Source organism: Etheostoma spectabile, chromosome 22, assembly GCF_008692095.1.
Source record: "Etheostoma spectabile isolate EspeVRDwgs_2016 chromosome 22, UIUC_Espe_1.0, whole genome shotgun sequence".
In the NCBI taxonomy this organism is placed as follows: Eukaryota; Metazoa; Chordata; class Actinopteri; order Perciformes; family Percidae; genus Etheostoma; species Etheostoma spectabile.
The window spans coordinates 15,114,551-15,133,350 of NC_045754.1; the positions used below are offsets into that span (position 1 = coordinate 15,114,551).

At 39.8% G+C, this 18,800-nt stretch overlaps 1 protein-coding gene across 1 annotated transcript in view; it reads right to left on the reverse strand.

The window, feature by feature from the left end:
* pkd1l1 (polycystin 1 like 1, transient receptor potential channel interacting) overlaps window positions 1–14,041 on the reverse strand; it is a 33,820-nt gene extending 19,779 nt beyond the window's left edge. The window contains exons 1-22 of the mRNA XM_032504398.1: window positions 13,960–14,041; window positions 12,837–12,966; window positions 12,023–12,151; window positions 11,703–11,875; window positions 10,649–10,810; window positions 10,220–10,542; window positions 9,080–9,166; window positions 6,216–7,344; window positions 5,433–5,598; window positions 4,835–5,074; window positions 4,081–4,213; window positions 3,771–3,974; window positions 3,468–3,649; window positions 3,149–3,352; window positions 2,832–2,995; window positions 2,497–2,736; window positions 2,289–2,342; window positions 1,799–2,020; window positions 1,343–1,414; window positions 1,086–1,265; window positions 928–1,005; window positions 442–584 (exon numbers count right to left, since the gene is read on the reverse strand). Of these exons, the coding sequence (XP_032360289.1) occupies window positions 442–584; window positions 928–1,005; window positions 1,086–1,265; window positions 1,343–1,414; window positions 1,799–2,020; window positions 2,289–2,342; window positions 2,497–2,736; window positions 2,832–2,995; window positions 3,149–3,352; window positions 3,468–3,649; window positions 3,771–3,974; window positions 4,081–4,213; window positions 4,835–5,074; window positions 5,433–5,598; window positions 6,216–7,344; window positions 9,080–9,166; window positions 10,220–10,542; window positions 10,649–10,810; window positions 11,703–11,875; window positions 12,023–12,151; window positions 12,837–12,966; window positions 13,960–14,041 (4,497 nt within the window). The remainder of the gene's footprint in view (window positions 1–441; window positions 585–927; window positions 1,006–1,085; window positions 1,266–1,342; window positions 1,415–1,798; window positions 2,021–2,288; window positions 2,343–2,496; window positions 2,737–2,831; window positions 2,996–3,148; window positions 3,353–3,467; window positions 3,650–3,770; window positions 3,975–4,080; window positions 4,214–4,834; window positions 5,075–5,432; window positions 5,599–6,215; window positions 7,345–9,079; window positions 9,167–10,219; window positions 10,543–10,648; window positions 10,811–11,702; window positions 11,876–12,022; window positions 12,152–12,836; window positions 12,967–13,959) is intronic.
* Window positions 14,042–18,800: the final 4,759 nt, after the last annotated feature.

Sequence of the window (18,800 nt, forward strand, 5' to 3'; positions counted from 1 at the left end):
CACACACACACAAACGCACACACACACGTTGACATGAAGAAACAGTGTTAGCATTACATTTTTAGTTTGTCAAGGTACTTGTTTCTGTGTATGTTGTAATTGTATAACGGACTCAGAGAAACTTGCTCACTTACAGTCCTTGTCCCATTTTTCTTCATGATTATATTTTTAAGAACCTAAACTGTCCAACTGAATTGTATGGGTAATTAGCAGGCCCACACAGAATTATAATGAAACAATGAAAAGAGCAAGAAATGTGGAGGTGCAATAAAAAAGCTTTAAGCACACAACCGTACAATTAGTGACGTCTCCTTTATTAAATGATCTTAATATGGCTCACATACAAAGAACTATAAATAACACCCATCTGGTATAGTATGCAGGCTCAAACAAGCAATGTGATTACGAGAGTGTGTGTTTACTGTGTGAGACAGGAGATACCTCTTTCCCCGAGGTGCAGAAGATGCTGAAGTGTGTATACAACTCCATTCCTTTGACTGGTTGCACCTGACACGTCATGCCTTTAGGGGCAGGGTTGGTTTTTAAGAATAGCTGAGTCCGGCCCAGGAAACTGTTAGGAGACTCTGAGTAAAACAGGTAAACATCACATTAGGATCAAGATCCATCCCTTCACTTTTTATGAGAAAAATACAATGATGTTCTTACAAAAGACTGATGTTGTCATAATGATTTTAAGTTTCAACACGACTATAAGTGTAGTCCACACTCCAGAAAATTACATTACATCTGTTCTGGGTTCAAAACCTTTCCCACCTGGATTATGACTAATTTAGGATTTCTATTGGACTGTACACAATCTGTATTTCAAGGTTATGTTTGTTATTCCATCTATTCATTCTGCCATGGTTCAGTGCTGATAACACATTACATTTTGGCAAACATATCAGTTATGGTTGTAAAACTTACTGGCAGTGACCTCCAACATGTATCTGCTCCCAGCCCTCAGACTGAATGGGCGGAAACTGATTAAAGGGGAGGAAATACCTGAAAAAGAGCGAGAAAGATGACTAAAGGCTTGTGGATAGAGAGAGGAATTGTGTGTCTTTGTTTCCTGAATAATGTACCTGTGTAAGTGTAAGCCTCAAAAAGGCCTCTGTCAATGGGGTCTCGAAGTAAATCAAGCAGGATAGGCTCCTGGATCACAACAGATGGCCTGGAATGTACTAGATTACTCCCCTCATCTTCATATAATGCCGGATCAAACACGTAATCATCTCCTGGACTGAAGCTCTCACCATCCACACCTGGGGATATGCATGGCATTAAAACACAACCTCACACTCTAGTAGTGACTACTAGAAATCACAGACATGTACTGTACCTGTGGGTCTTCCTGCTGAAATCCCTGGGTCACCTTCCTCTGCGCTCATCAAGGGAACATCATAATCTGAATCTGTCGAGAAATCAGTTTTAATGCACATTATAATACTCACTGAGAACCATATTATTATGTAAAGTAGCAATACCATCTTGTAGAAATACTCTGCTACAAGTAAAAGTCCTGCATTCAAATTTCATTTAAGTAAAAGTACAAATGTTAACGCAACAAAATATACTTAAAGGAAAAAGAATAGGCTACATTTTTCAATAATATATCATACTATTGGATGATATCTTTATAATTGATGCATTTATGTGTACATCACTTTAATGATGGTAAATGTGTGGCTAACTTCAGTTAGGCCCACTTTATATACTGATTCGTTGCTTTTGAATCAAAATAAATAAAAAACAAAATGGAATTTTTTCCAAAGTTTCATGTAATTTTTTGTCTTACCTAGTCGACCTCCCATGTCATCATTCTCCACAGGAAAAGAAAACTCCCAGTCAGCAGAGGAGTCAGAATCTGTCGGGAATTCACTGATAACGTCTCTCTGGTCAAAGTGGTCTGAATGTAGGACGCCACTGTTGTCAAAGGCAAGCGGGGGGTATTCAGTGGAGGAGTACAAAGGCTTTGGAGGGTGAAACTCTCCCAGACGGGGATAAAAGGGCTCCACTCCTGGACATAAAGAGGAAAAGCTGTTAAATAATTCATCATTTTTACTGTAACTATGACCTTTGTATAGTACTGCTCCTTGTTGATTTTCCCTATTGATATCCAAGTCTTTAAATGCTTTTAAGTTTTCTTTGAACATTGCGTTATGTTAACATATTCACACTTTTCTTCACAACATTTGATTCACATTTACCTGCAGTATAAGATCATTTCCATTTTAAACCGTTATTGGTAGAAGCACTAGGCAGTGTACACAGCTGCCCGGGCTTACCTGATTCTGCTGTTCCTATTTTGGCAAGAAAAGAGATAGGTGAGGGCTTGACTTCTGTGTGAGGATGAAAAAAGGGAAGTCAAGTTTAGTGAAGTGGTTTTATCTTCTAATTTAGTTTGCAGAGTTATGCCGTTTGTCTCCTCAAGATCTGTTTTTACAAAGGCAACCACGTGGGAAGCACACAAGCCAGTCCCGTTTAATTACACACCAGCCATATTAGACTTCTTTCTGTTGTGTAATTTTCTTCCGCTGTCTGTCAGGTCAACTCTACTTTTAGAGAAATTCTCAGCAGGATAGACAGAAGTAGAAATATCGGCAGCCTGGGTGTATTGTGAAGCATCTGTAGCAGGTGGATGCAGGGTGGAAGTCACAGGGGTCTGAGGGGAAGAGGCAGGACTCTCCATGATGGTGGACGGCGCACTGAGATCCACTTTGTAACAAAACGGGACTATAATAGAGAAGAAGGGAACAGAAAATACAAATAATGGCCGCTTACTGTCCAAGTGCATTCATCCTTTTTTTTTTTTAAATTGATCTTTTTACCTTCTATGACAGGCTTGGACGAAGCGTTGACCAAGTACAGACTCCAGGTGTACTGGATGTACTTTGGAGAAATATCACAGCCTTCACACAAAGCGCTGACAGAGAAAGACTGATCCCAGTTCAGCTGGTCTCCCTGGCACTGAGGGCAGTGAACTGACACCTTCCTGGATTGGAAACATTCCGATACATGTAACAACAAGGTGTTTCAAGGTACAGTACAATCTTTAATGGTGGCAAATATATGTTTTAAATTCTATTCATCCAATTCTATCTGTCCTTTGATGTCCTGGGACACAGAGAATTTGTATGACTCTCACCCAATCACGTTTGATGTTAATGTTATGAAGGTCTCTGTTGAAGCCGAACGCTCACCGCTGTGGATGGTGAGCGTGAACTGGAACTGGTCAAAGGTGTGTTTTAGGAAACTAGCAGGAAATACGAGCACAGAGGAGGAAGTAGGAACATCCTGGTGGAAACAGGAGCTAGTGATGGAGCTGACTGGTTTGCATGTCCAGCTGAAGCTGTGAAGAAATAAAAACAGAAACAATGTTAGGATTGAATGCATATTTTAGTCAAATCTTTCCAGAATATAAACACATTATATGGTTTCATGCATGCATTACACTGTTTCTGTACCTGACTGGGTTCATGGGGAAGTCTCGGTCATAAGACCTCTGCCCGTCCAGGGTTACCAGGGTGGTGTTCCTGTTGGAAATGAAGATGTTGGTGCCGCTCTGGATGAAGGCCACAGGAGGGCTCGGTATCACTTGCACCCTCACACTGTAGTTACTGTACACCACGCTGCCAATGACCTGAGCCTGCAGATATTAAGAGTCAAAACACTCTTTATTTTAATTATGTATATTCACGAGTGGGACATGGTCCTGGGACAACAGTCCTGAGTCCCGTTGGGCCATATGTGACAGCTGTCGTACTTACCCTAGCTATGGCAGTGTAGGTGTCATAGTGCAGGAGATGGCTGGGCAGTATGAGGCTCTGTCTATGCGTGTCTATAAAAGGCAAAGGGATGACCCGTCCTGCAGAGTCAAACAAGGTCCAGGTGTAGTGAAGGCCTCCTGAAATGTCACAGTCAACTTCCGACTCATAGGTTACCCCCAGACGGACAACCTCATATCTTCGGACCTGAAGAGAGGAGAGGAGAAGAGAGAAGATGAATAAGATGAAGGCGGAAATGTAGTTTTAGCTATACTTTAGTACACGCATGTCAATGTTGAGGAAACACATGTACCTGAAGTTTGAGAGGCCCCATGTTTTTCACTGGTGGAGGCTGACAAGGCCAGTCCACAACAAAGATGTGAGCTCTTAGAGAGGCAGAACTGACCAGGTTAGACACAGTTACTTCCACTCTGAACTCTCCTGTCCTGCACAGAGTAAAAACACATCAACTCAATGTTAACACGCAAAAATAAGCCCAGTTAAGCAGATCAGTCATTTTAAGATTTACAGGTAAGTGAAGAATAAACAATAGAGAGATGTCAACAAAAGTTGTATTCATTTTGAAATAACACTCCCTTATTTAGGTGAAGGAAATTTAAGTTAGAATAAAAGTATAAAACTGGTTCATAAAAAAATAATTAGAAACTATAGCTCAACCAATGTTTGTATTGGTATTTGAGTTTGAAAATAAAATGATATATCAGCCGATAAACTTTACCCTTAATCACTTGTTTACATCATGTAACAGAAACATACACTTTCAATAAGGATCCTTCAAATTAGTATTATTGTGACCAAAATATTTACTGGGAGAAACATTTTTCAGTTTTCTAATAAACTTCTCAGTCAACGTAATGATAACACTGTTTCTGAATTACATAACATTTCTATAATGTTTCTGTATTGGACTTTTTTTTTAATCTACCAACATATTTATCAAAACTGATATTTCGGCAATATTTCTGGCTCTATTAGAATCATCTAACTCGGAATTAACCTGAGCTACCAAGCCAATTAAAAAAAAAAATAATGATAGTGAAACTCACGTGTGGAAGACGTGCTGCTCTGTGCCCTGTCCCAGCTTGGATGATCCGTCTCCAAAGTTCCAGAGGAAGGAGACGTCAGTCCCCGCGTTGACCCGGCAGCTCACCGTCACTGTTTGGTTCTGCAGGACGGAGGCCTGGTGGAGCAGCCTGTTGAGCTTCACTGCTCTCTGGACTACCAGCGGGAACACTTCAGAGGTATGGGACGTCTGGCCACTTAACATGACTACAACTACATCATACCTACACGGAAGAGAGGGGGTATAAGCGGTGCAGAGTTTTGGTTTTGGTTTCATTGGTTTGCACTCATTTATCAAAAACAACACAACATAAATCACAACATGTGTGTCTATCACATGGAACGAGAATGACCCGTGGGGGGCTTAAAGTGAAACCTCACTAGGTTATTAGATAGATTTACAATGCAAAAAAAAAGCATAAAATAACTACAGCTCAAACTCAATATGGCAAGAATAGAATAACAAAAATAATTACAGGCTTAAACTCAATTTTGTACAAAAATAAAGGTCAGTGTCTTCCAGACCACCAGAAAGGAGCTAGCAGGAGCTTGTCTGTTCCTTTTTTTCCCCTTGTCTCATACCTGCCAGGTTGGTTGAATCTTTTGGTGACGGTCTTCGAGGTGGTTCTGTCTGATCTCGAGTCTCCAAAGTGCCAGAGGAACTCCACAGGGCCTGGTACTTCAGCCACAGCCAGGAAAGTCACATCAGTATTTGTGGGATAAGCTTGCTTTGCTGCATAAATCCGCACTGTTAGTGGACAAAACACACCTCACATTGTCATTATAGATACAGTAAATTGGACATATATACCCCAAATGATATGCTTCATGAACTTCTTCATGTGCATATAAAAAAGCGTCATTGGATGATTTAATATTGTAAAATATATTGTGCCTTTATTTATCAAAGAGCAAAATCCCAAGCAAAAAATGTTATACTTAAGTGTATCACAAATATATTTGTATAAATAAACTAGTATATATAGGTATACTTTTTCTTTTTGTGCTTCATTTTAAGTATATTTAAATACAACAACCCTAAAGTTAAATTCAATGTTCTAAAATTAACTAATTGCACAAATGTTATTTCAGTGTACTATAAAGTGTACTTTGTTGTAAGTTTGTTGTAGGTTAATTGTATGCAAGTGTACTTCCAAAACATATACTAAATCACAAATACGTATAGCCGTAATTTAGTGTACTGATGCTTAAAAATATGCTTATTTTCAACACTGATTTAATCAAAAAATCTCCTGTACTGAATATTTACAAGAAAAGAAAGTCACACTTGTTTTTTAAAATGCTTAGTTAATGTTCAAATATTTTGTACTCCTCAGTATGTGTTATTAAATACCACTTCCTCACCTTTTTCTGTCAGGTTGTGAACAGGACTTTGTCTGGTGGGTGGTTGCCACGTTTGATTAATTCTAACGTGTGGTGTCTCCTTCCTGTTCTTCTCAATGCAAACTCTCACACTTTTGTTCTGAGAAGATACTTGATTCTCAGCTCGAAGCTCAACCACAACTGTCCCGGTGTGGTTGAAAAGCCAAACCGCCGTTGCCTCCTCTCCTGTAGTGTAGCTGCTGTTTCTGTACGCCAATGTTGCATTCACCAGCAGAGACACAGTCACATTTGACCCTGCTGTCACACTAAATAAAACAGAGTGTTTTTGATGTGTTGTGATCACGCTTGGAACATTCAAAACCAACTTTCCAACTGGCTCTTGAACGAGGATGTGTGTGCAGAATGAGGCCCAGCTGACGGGGTTAAAGGCCCTAACTGTCACTGTGTAACGGCCTGCTATTGAAAGAGACACACCAACGTCCCACTCTTCAGTTGTCCTGTTCATCGCAGTAACATTATCCAAACTGAAAGTCCAAATAACTCGCGACCCCATGCGGCTGGCAGGGCTGACAACCTCCAGGCTGAATTCTGCATGTGTGAAAACTGCTGTCTTCCAACTCCCAGCAGGCATCACAGCCCATATATGCTCATACACCATCAAGGCTTGAGGCAGGACCGCGGAGAGCAGCACTGATAGAGGGTCAGAGGTGGGGAGAAGAGAAGCCGTGAGCCAATACTGTCCTGCAGCGGTGGGGAGGCGGCAGTGAAGCTGGAGGTGCAAATGGCAGCTGGAGCTGTTGGAGGCACGGAGGAGATGAAGAGGAACCAAGTGGTGCGCAGCTGAGCTGTGATTGCCACCATGACAATAAATGTTATTGTGGTTTTGAATAAGACTCTTATCATAGCTGCTGTTGCCATGGTTGCTGTTGTTACAGACGTGATTATTGCTGTTTTCTTCGCGAGTCATTTTAATGCTGTCACTGATGTTTTTATTGACATTGCCAGACTCAGCGTTCAGTGTGAGGTTGAGGACAAGTAGGTGCTTCATGGTGGTGAACAGCAGCACATCCACAGACACCTCCTCTCCCGAAGTCAGCTGATTCCCCGAGACACTCAGTCTGAGGTCAGAAACGGTGAGAGGCACGACCACCTGCAAGTACACACACACACACACACACACACACACACACACACGTTGAACATAGAAAAAAGGCACTCAAAAGCACACAAATTTGCCATTAAAGGATAACTCTTGTCACATTTTATAATTCTCTTAATGTCATCAAGTCCCATTTAAAGACCAAAAACAACAAAGAATTGATTCCACTGACAAGTATTGAATGCCAAAGTTTGATTTATCTTATTCCTCTGTGCCATAGTTCTCCACTATTGTCCAAAAACCATTCCCCTACGGGGCAGTAAAGGTTTCATTGTTTTTCAGTTTATTTTGAGTCAATCCCACATACATCATCCTGCTGTACTTTCATTTTTTTCCGATTGCTAAACCACAGTGGGCACAACTACAGTCTGCACAGCAGCAGTTCATGTGGACCAAACTCTAGTTTGTTTTTCTTTGCTTGGACAGTTTTCAAAACTCTACTGACTTATCCCATGACTTCAACCACAACTTGCACAACACAGTGGATTTACAGCCCTTTTATACACAGTTTATATGCCAACACACTGCTGTCACAACTGTTAACCACACATTCAAAACGGAATAGATTTCAGTCTGGTGCCTATCAAACACTGCTGATTGACTTTCTTGTTTTAGACTTGTTAATGAACACATGTTGTATATACAATATATAGGGAAAGCTCATGAATCCTTCTCTGGAAATAAAGAAACACTGAATAAGAATTAAACAGTAATACATTGTGCCATTCGAGAGAAACAGTCAACAGGTAAAAGAGCAACAATACCAACATGTCCAGGTAAGATGTCTGCCATTACATTCACAGTGGTGAAAATGTGAAAAACACATCCTTTACTATAGTAAAACTGCACAATTACTATTTTTCACAAAGTAATGTGGTGTTAGCAATGGCAACACCATAGTCTTTTGTATTTAGAGATAATGCAGGTTCATGGCAAGAGAAGACATCTAATTTGTTTTAAATTAAAAAAAAACTTGTGGACTATTTTGTATTATTTCGTACCTTTAGTTTGTAACATTTCCAGTAATTACGTAAATGATGACGTATATTTACTGTAGGTTATCAAACTGAGGATTTTTAATCATTTTGTTTACCTCAAAACTTGTATAAAATAAAAAAAGGAAAGAAAATAATTTCACTTTTTACTTATAGAAAATATTGATTAGTGTAAAGTCCCTTAAATCATGTTGGTTGGAATGAGTTTTGCAGGCAACGTGAACTGTTTGGCTCAGCTGACTGTTGGTAGTGCAGACTGTAGATAGAGTTTTGCACATGTGGCTTCAGTTGTGACCAGTATCTTTTAGCCATCGAAAAAAACTGCATTGCATTTGTTAAAAACTACAGTGCCCGGCTGTTTGAGAAAATTATTAAGTCTTTTTTTAAAACTGAGAGTTTAGTTGTGAGTCATTTAAGAAAAAATATTTACATCCTCAAGTGGAAACCAATGGGCTTGGTGCTGAGAGCCAAAGACAGGGTGTGAAGGCCAGAAAGTATAAAAGTGCTTCTAATACACTCATTTTTAGGTTCATAATTCTGTTTTGTACCAGAATAGGTTTATGTGGTTTAATTTTCAGAAAACGCCACATTTTTTGTCGTACTGCACATTGCTACAGCTCCTCTTTTCACCCTGTGTGTTGAGCTGTCTGTTTTAACTACAAAGTAAGGCATCTCACTTGAAAATAGCATCCTTATTGTTTAATCATTAATAAACAGGACAGAGTACTCACAACATGTATAGTCTCCTGTGTCCATCCATAAGCGCTGGAGGCGTTCACTGACACCATGTAAACTCCCTCTGTTTCAAAGGTCCAGTTCTGGAAAGTAATTCAAATTATATATTTTTTTATTCATCGGATTAAAAACATGACAGTAAACTGGGGGGAAGATTTGAGATTAAACTTTTTTCACTTCAATACTTTTTTGACATTTTTATACAACAAAAACACCTTTTTATTTGTCATCTTGAATCACTCATGGATGCGTTTTTGGAGTATTACTTGTCTGGATCCACCTCGCCAATATTACAGCATTTCTCTTTTTAACCTTATCAGTCCCTGCAGGATGCTGGAGTTCCACACACTGTTTAATTAAGGTTTGCATATAAACAGATAGGTGTAGGCTATCTCTCTATACGTAAACACATCAGATGCTCTGGTTCTTACAAAAAAAATGAGCTATCGGACTTGCTTCTAACCCATCCATGTGTGTTGTTATGGTGATCTAAGAAACGTGTGTGAACCCCTTCTCCTTCATGGAGGAAGAGGCTGAAACAGAGTCAATAAAGGATTCACTAAAAAGTCGCTTAACATGTTATTGATGGGTTATGATGCCTTTTAAGGACTCTTTACTTGCTAGGTGTTAACACTTGACCCCTTTTAAACAAGAAAGGTTAATAAAATAATTTAATGTGAGTACATGTTTATTGTTGCATTTTTATAAATGTTTTTGTGTTGGAAAACCCTCGTTTGATGTCACTTGCCCCCATAATCTCCCGGATTTCACAGCTTACTTGGATTGTTGTTCTGTAATGAGCTACCAGATGAGACACCTTCATAATTCTAATAAAATGCATATTGTAACAGATTTTTTTTCATGGTTATTTAAGCAGAAAATGTCCAATCCCTCCCTATTTTAAGCTGCTAAGAGACTTTGAGAGACAGATAATGTAAACAGGACACAAATGCAGTTTTTAGCTTGCTATCGAAAGGGTTACAATCTTTTTGATATTCTTTTATTGATTGTAACGTAAAAACTGGTTTTAATTGTGATCCATTAAAGAGAGGGTACTTCAGCCCTAAATGCTGTAAACATTTCATTTTGAGAACATCTGCATCACACAGCCGTGCTACTTTCTCCGCTCTACTTACCACAGTGCTGTTCAGGCAGCCTGTGTTGGGAAGGCAAGTTGTCTTTACGCCCTCCATGATTTTGTCTTTTTCCTTGGCAGTGAACCACCAAAAGAAGTCTACTGCCAGACCATCACGCATGTATGCCTGCAGTGTGACAGGGTGGCCCAGGTATGCTGCCTCCACAGTCACACTGTTGGAGTGTGTCTGCGGGGAAGGGATGCAGGAGGGGACAGCCCGGGGGCCGTGAAGCACAGAGAGCACCAAGCTGTGTGCAGGGGGCTGCGAGACGGAGAGGTGGAGGGTGGAGGAGAGGGTGGAGAGGGGGTTGGAGACACTGACGTCTGAACAGAAAATAAAGACAGATACAGGGTGACATTAGAATACAATGTTTTTCATTAATTAAATCATTCACCATTCAACTACATTTTTGAGCTCTTGTTAACTTACTGAGTTCATATTTTCCTGGAGTTTCCAAAATCCAATCAGTTGACAAAAGAAAGGAGCCATCATCCAACACCTTGACTTGGTGTGAACTTTGACCTTTAGGGCTCATTTCCTGAAACTCAACATCAACGTAAGCGAGGTCCTGCCCTCCCAGACCCAGAATCCCTAAAATTCACCAAAAAAAATCCTACTTTAAAACAGTAAAATGGAAACACTAATATGGGCTACAAATATATATTTTTAAGACTTTGTTAACATTAATTAAATATCCTGACATTTTTTCTCTAAGCGTAAAAATGTAATCACATTCTGAAAGAATTATTAGTTAGCACAACATAAACAGAATTTGTTCATTATTCTAGAATGAGATCTAGAGGTTATTCTTATTTTGTAAAGCATCATTGTTCCTATTTACAATGAAACAGTATTTTAAATATATAATATTTATAAATTCATTAGGATCACTTTAAACCTCATTACTCAATACATCGCAAACAAACAATAATGCAAATGTGTTTTCCACTCATGACACAACTTCATAGTTTGATTTTAGTTTGTATGTATGTATGTATGTATGTATGTATGTATGTAAACATATTTTTTGCAAGTATGTCATTAATTTATAAAATACAATTGACATTTAGAAGTTAAAATAAATACATAAACACTGATAACTCAAATACTGTCTTTCTAAAATATAGTCTACAGTTGGAGCAACCCTGAGCAGGGCTAGCTCTTACTCTATGATGATTTTTAAAAAGTGATAATTATAATTTACATTAATAAATAATAGGATTAAATTAATATAATTGTAAATACAATGCAGTTGTAAATAAAATAAATCATGATATTATTTAAGCAAAAAACTCAAAGTTATTTGTGTATAACCATGAAAAACAGACAAAAAATGAATGTACACAATTACAAACAGACAATGGAACCTATCAGAAAAAGAATTTCTGCCAGGGGACACTATTCTTTAACACAGGAGTCAAGCTATCTGCAACTGGAAGTGTCATATTTCCAAGAACCTGTGGGAATTACAGGAGCAGCTGACCTGTGGGCTGGTTGGGACGTCCAGCCAGGTTTCCAGAAACTTCCACAGCAAAAGTCTTCCCAGCCTGCACTCTGTCTGGAGACGTGGACAGACGGACGCTGTGCAGAAATGGCCCTTCAGTATTGTAGAGTGCCACACTTCCTTGTTCTCCTCCAACAGGCAAGTAGAGGACACTAGAAAAGAAAAGAAAAGAAAAGAAAAGAAAAGAAAAGAAAAGAAAAGATTCACAGTAAAAGCATCCAGCACAGGTCCAACACTAAAAGCCACTTATGGATCAGGAAACAGACATAAAGCAGCCAGGCAGCAGCAGTCTGTCTCACCTTTGTCTTTCTCCTCTGACATCCTTTGTCCCTCCATTGGAAGATGTGTTAAAACACTCACCGGCCACCAAACCGTGTTGCCAGTTGCCACAGTAACAAGCCTCTGAGGTCACCGCTGCAACCTGGTACCTTCAACAACAAACACTGAAAGTTAATGTCATACTGTCTGATTTCTACACATGCATCCAGCTCATCTAAACTCACAAATACAAAACTCAATACTCATGTTAAGATGTGTGTGACACTTGTGTTCTACAAAGAGGATGCCTAACTGCTGAAAATCCAAGTTGTGTTGCGTTAACATTTGGTGCAAATCTTTGCAGCATGACGTGTTATTGCAGAAAACCACAAAAATATTTCCAGCTTAATGTCTGAGTTGTGCAAAGTTCAGCCAAGATCTCTGACTGAGCCCAGAGATTAAAGCACGCATTTTATTATAAGGTTTAAGGCTTTTTGATTGAAAAAGGTTTTAAACCCCTTGAGTTTTATTTTTTAGATTTTTCTCATGAGAAGAAAAAAATCCAGGAAATGATGGTTTTGCATAGGTATGCATATATATATATATATTATCTTAAGAGATATATTATCTCAATATTTATTATCTCACATGTTTCAGAATGAGAGCATTGGTGTGAGTAATTTATGTATAAATAATAGGAGGTTACTTTAATGCAAGATCAAGCACTGGTCTCAATAGAAATTGAAAAAAAAAAATCATAAAATGAATTTTACACTAATACTTGCTTATACAAACTGGCGTTTAGCTGAAATGCAACTGACTCAACGGGCTCTTTTCCACTTTCCCCCGACTTACCCTTCACCCAGGCAGCGCACAGAGCAGGTCACCGGGTCAAGGCCACGGGCACCTTTGGGTGCAGAAAGTCTGCTGCTGGCGTTGACGCAGCCCATGAACCACGGTGAATTCTCCTGATCTGGTGGAGGAACTGCCACAGACGAGCAATGAAAAAACGGATGCAATGAAATGAGCGTGCAGACAAAAGCAAGGAACATGTCTGATCCGTGGGATCTCCGGACACAGGCCGCAGCACGAGCTCAGTGGAGCAGCTGGATGGACACACTGCTGTTTGATGAGGAGGACGCACACGTTTCAGACTGAGGAGAGGTGAGGAGTGCAAAGCAGGTGCAGTGACAGCACGGACTCTGTGCTTGCCAAGGTGTGTGTGAGAACAGAGGTGGACTGTGTGTAAATGAAGGCACCAGAACGGGTGAGACAGGGGAGGAGGTTGGGATCAAAAAGAGAAACGACCTTCAAATTCCAGGCTAGTTAATATCCAATACAATTATCCTGGTCCTGAAAAAAGCAGCATATGCTATCACTTATTTGTGACGGTTATAATTAAATGTTAGTGCGTAAGTGTTCCTGTATTTATGATGTGTACAAATTTAAATAAATGTGCATCCACCCTTTAAACATTATTCCTTCAAACTTAATATCACTTGTTTCAATGCCAAGTGTTGTCTTTTACGCTCTTGTGAAAATCAAATGTCACCAGTCAATCACAAAAAGTTGAACAGGCTACTAATTTGCTTTATTATTTTTTATTTTTTATCGGAGTAAGGGCCTTAATCATGTGTTTTTCATGCAAAATAAAGCAACTTACAGAAGCCTGTGTTGCTGTCTGAAACGCTGCAAAAATGATGAAGACTAATGTGGCAAAGAACAACTCAACACCAGAAAGCTGTAGTATAAAAGATGAACGTTTTGTTTCTGTGGTTTTTGTACTAGCCTATATTGCCTGCCCCTTGCAGCCTGCACTTTTAATCCAAAGAAATGGGAAATCGTTCTGTCTGTGGTTATTCAGCCGTTTCATAGAGTTAAAATGAACAAGCCTACAGTGACATCTGCACGTGCCTACATGCCGACATGGATCTACATTATTTATCATAAGAAGGAGAAGAATTATTTCTTCACAGACACATTTGGGAGCCCAAAGCTGCGTCGAGCCACGAAGCCCGTTTGAAGACCACTTGTTGGACCACTTGAGGTCCACAGACCATCTCTATTCTTTCATCATCATCTGAAACAGCATCTGGACTCTTAAAGAAAGTCTACCCAAAAGTCAAATCTAGGCTATGTTTTATTAGCCTATATCAACAGAGACGCTGCTCCACAGCCACGGACTATCTGTCAGCCGACCTGATCAGCCATTTTCTCACTGGAAACCAAGATCTAACACATAAGAAGCTACAGTATGAACAATATGAACCTTATTGACCATTTCGTTGTATTCTAAATCCTTACGATTATTTTAACTTAAAAGGGACAACGGGGTGAAATATCCTACAAGTGAGTTTTAAGTGTGTGGATTAGTGTCTTAGGTTGTCACACTGCTTGGGTCCTGGTCGCCACTTAAATGCCTAAATCAAGGAAATTCTTGAAGAATGCCGTTTGAAACTGGAAGAGAGAAAAATGATCTCACCAGCTGTGGTATTTTTGTACTGAGTTTAACAAAGATGAGGTTGGAAGTTCCAGCACGAATGTCCTTTCCATGCGCATTATTTTTGCAGAGCGACTGAGAGCTGTCAGGGTGAAAAACACTACGGAACCGGTAAAAGTGGTGCGTCTGAGTCCAACTTGCCCTGTGAGCACTTCAGTGGGGGGGGAAAAAGCATTCTCACAGTGAGGCTAACTCCACCGCTCCACCTTAAAAAACTCTTCCGGTTTCCCAGACATCCCCTTTAAGATGACGTCCCGTTATTCCTCGCGGCCGGCAGGGGGCGCTGTCAGACCGCAGCATCTCCTCCAGCGGACCGCTGCACACAGGGGCACAGCAGAGGGAAATCAAACACATTTTCTCTGTGCATTTTTTATACCGATTACGCGCATATTTTGGCGATTTCGTTTCGTCTCTCCACTCGGGGACTCGCTGACGTCTTCACGTCATAAAAACACAAAGTCAAATTAGGGGAGACCACAAAAAACACAAACCAAGCTCAGGCTTCTTGATTTTCATAAAAACTAAACAGCGGGATTCTTATTGTTGATTCCATAGCCTATAGACTCAATATGAAAACAAAACAGTCGTGTGATTGAAAACTATATTTCAACCCATATAGGCTATTAAATTGGAATAATTCAATGTCAATGAAATGACAGTGAAAATAGCCTAAATAATGCTTTATTTGGAGCGGTAGCTCCCGGAGCCCACCAAGCCCCCCGGGAGGTGCCCGGATCCCACTTTGAGAAGCGTGTTCTAACTACACCCGAAACATCCATACGTAGCGCTGTAGTGGCGACGGTGCGTGAAGCACACCGCGGGCCTTTGGCTCCAATAACCTGCTTAATTCGTTAAGCGCGTGCTGTGTTTTTAACCTGTGCACGTGGTGGTAGAACTCACAAATGATTAAGTCAACGAAATGTTTCAAAAGAAGCCGCTAGATGAGCGTTATGGCGCTGCGTAACGGAGAGTCGTCACATCGAGACGAAGCGTTAGGGAAGCTCCGCAGTCTGCGCCCCGACCCCGGGGACACCGGGGACACCGAGGACACCGAGGACACCGGGGACACCGAGCCCGTCGCGGAATCCCGCACAGGTGACTCCGGGAGACTGGGAAGTCGCTTGGGGTCCAATTTGGGGTCTATTGAAAATAGATCTGGTCATGAGGTTTTTGTTATAAAAGCAGGGATGTAATGAAGGGAAATCAGCCCATCAATTCAGTTTACTTTTAATTTGCATAATGTAACGCGTGTATCGGGTGACTTTATGAGAGGGAATTAAAGAAGGGGTTAGGCTTTATCTTTTCTTATCTATGCTACAAAGATAAGCACTTTAAACTGAAGAGATGTAAAAAAAATAAAATAAAAACTAAACAAAGCTATGGTTTTTCATATGACCAGCGACTGGAGGTCATATTTGACCCACCTTTGTATTCCTCATCTGAGAATAAAGTAGTTGAGACCTTTAAATAAAAACATGACCCCATGATTGCTCCAGTCTATGTTTGGCTGTCTGATCCGACCTCAACTTCTTCTTTTCTAACTAAATTATTTTTGGTTTTCTGGAAGAATATTAACCCCTTATACCCGTTTCTTTGGCTCACCCGTCAGAGGTCTTTCTACAAATTAAAGTTTATTTTAGTACTTCATTTGGAAGATACATAGGCCTGTTCTCGCCAAACTCCTTCTCTGTCATCTATCTTACCAAATGGGCCACACAGCTTGAATTCGTTTCTTTTTCACTGTGGGTGAACCTGTTCCGGATATATTTTGTTTGTTATGTTTCTCAGAGACCAAAATAAATTCAGCACACATGTAATCTTCAGACAACCACACTCACCCTAAAAGCAAGGATCAATTTTAATATATACAAATGTAATATCTAAAAGATAAAACATTTGTAGATAGTGTCCATAACTAAAAGAAGAAAAGAAAAAAAAGATAAGAAAAGGTCCAAGTATGCCTGCTGGGTTATAGAGAAAATCAGATATTATGATATTCTTGACCAAATACCTTGATGTCAATATTGTGACAATGTTGTATGGTTGACTATTGGTGCTTTCACAAAATGTTATTTACACAATGAGATTTTTGATACATTTTCTCCAGAAATGATTTAATGACTTAGTGGGTAAAGGTAACTAATGGAACAGCTAGAACAGTCTGGTAAGTTCAGGAAATTACATCACTTTACTGCAATGCTGCCTTTAAAACCACTGAAAGACAACACTTACCATATTACGATATACTTATCCAAAATGTAAGACAATATCCAGTCTCATATCGAGATATCGATGCAACATCGATGTATTGCCCAGCCCTAGTGCCTGCACAGATTTTTCTTATTCATCATCTTCATGGCGCTTTGAGCAAAGCTTTCTAAATGTGAGTATGACCCCCCCCTCCCATTCAGCTTTGTGATTCTGAAATAGATGCAGTGAAACATTTTCTATTTGGTAGGAGCCCAGAGAGGCAAACTGCTGCATCATGTTGCCAAAACACCAATGAAACAAGATAAGCAGATTGGGCAGTCATGGCAGCCGGTATCCACGGGAGGAGAGAGACATCCTCAACCAGCAAACGTAAAATCGGTTTTATTTGAAGAAAGAAGAATGTGTTTTTTGTAATATGTTTTAACAGCTTGTTTAGCTTTATTCTATTCTGTTCCCACACATATAGTTTTCAGTATCACTTTGTATTTCAAGCAGCCGTTTATCGTGGCTTTGTAGCACAAGTCGGGATATATTATGTAATCCAGGGTAGATTTCATCTTTCTAAGAGGAAAACAATTATTACACAAAGCTGTTGATGGGCCACTAATGGCCGACTTATATAAAGCATTGATTGGCCTAATAAAGTCCTGTGTCTCAGTATTAACACAAATGCATGTCACTTTATTCATTAATGAGGCCTAGCTCACAGTTAAGTCAAACATTAATGAACATGTCATCCAATCAGCTGCAGTGACAAAAGCTCCTCGGACCTGTGTGTCTGATGATCCCCTCAACACGCACAAAACTACCGGATTCTTCTCTCTTTGCACGGAACTTGTCGATAAAGGGACTTCAACACTGCATGGGTTACTTGAGTTGTTGCGTGACATTAAACTCCCTGCGGTCCTTTTTCATGCATTTACAAATTCATTTGCAAGCTGCTCAGACACAAAACCATTAAAGGGGGGGGAGGGGGGCATGATAAACCAGAAGTAAGCTGCTACTATCATATCTGAGAGAGGTGAAAGCAAAAAAATCACACAAATATGGTGACATATGGCATGATTTAGCAGGGACCTAAAGTTCATTCATGGTGAATTTATGTGTGTTAAGTAATGACACAGAAAAACATTGTGGTCCATTAGAAAACATAAGGTAATCATGCATGTGTTAGATCTAAAGCTCCATTACTGTATTACACGCCCCTATAATAACTTTTTAGACTTGACTGGAGTCCCCTCTATGCTTAAACACATAGCCTAAGTGAAACATCCTTATTTAAAAGGAATTTTGACGACGTTCTGTGTTTGTGTGCGTGTGTGTGTGTGTGTGTCTGTGTGTGTGTGTGGGGGGGGCTCAGATTACTCTCCAAACAAGCCTCAATCAGGCCAAATTATTAACGAGGATTCACTGTAACATGCAGATCTTATCTGAGCTGGGTCAGCAGAAGCAGTCTCCTGTGTTTGGCAACCACAAACACAGGGGACCAAGAAATAAAAAAATATCAAAAGGACTTTTACATCAGAATATTATGCTGATGCTACACAAGATTAAAAAAAATATTCAATCTGATTCAGTCACTATACAACTGACAATTAAGCAATACAAATTCAGATAAAACACAATATAGGCCTACCTGTAAACTTACATCCCTTTGTAAGTCTCAATACAAATCAAACTGAAGGAAGCCATAAAGGTTGGCTTATTGTAAACTTAATGTTAAAAATACCAGCCACATTTTAAATCTACACAGTAATACCATACAGGATAAAGTGTCAAAACATTTAGTAGCCTACTACAGAAATACCTAAATGATTTTAAGAGGAACATTCCACTTCTTTTTCATTTGAAGTTGAATAGGCCTCCTAACTCCCCAGTGAAATTAGGCCTAAATGAAGAGTTAGCTACAATAAGTCTGGCTTTCCCCTTTGTCCCACATCCTGAATACTCTATTAAGAAGTGGGTGAAAAAAGTTAACTGAAACCTTATCTGGCAAAGGCCCAGACAACCCTTCAAAAAGTGTCCTATTGTATTTCCCTCCCAGTTTAAGAAACTTCACTTGAAGAGGAGAAGAAAGGAAGCTCATTCCCTTAAATCTGGTTTTGACA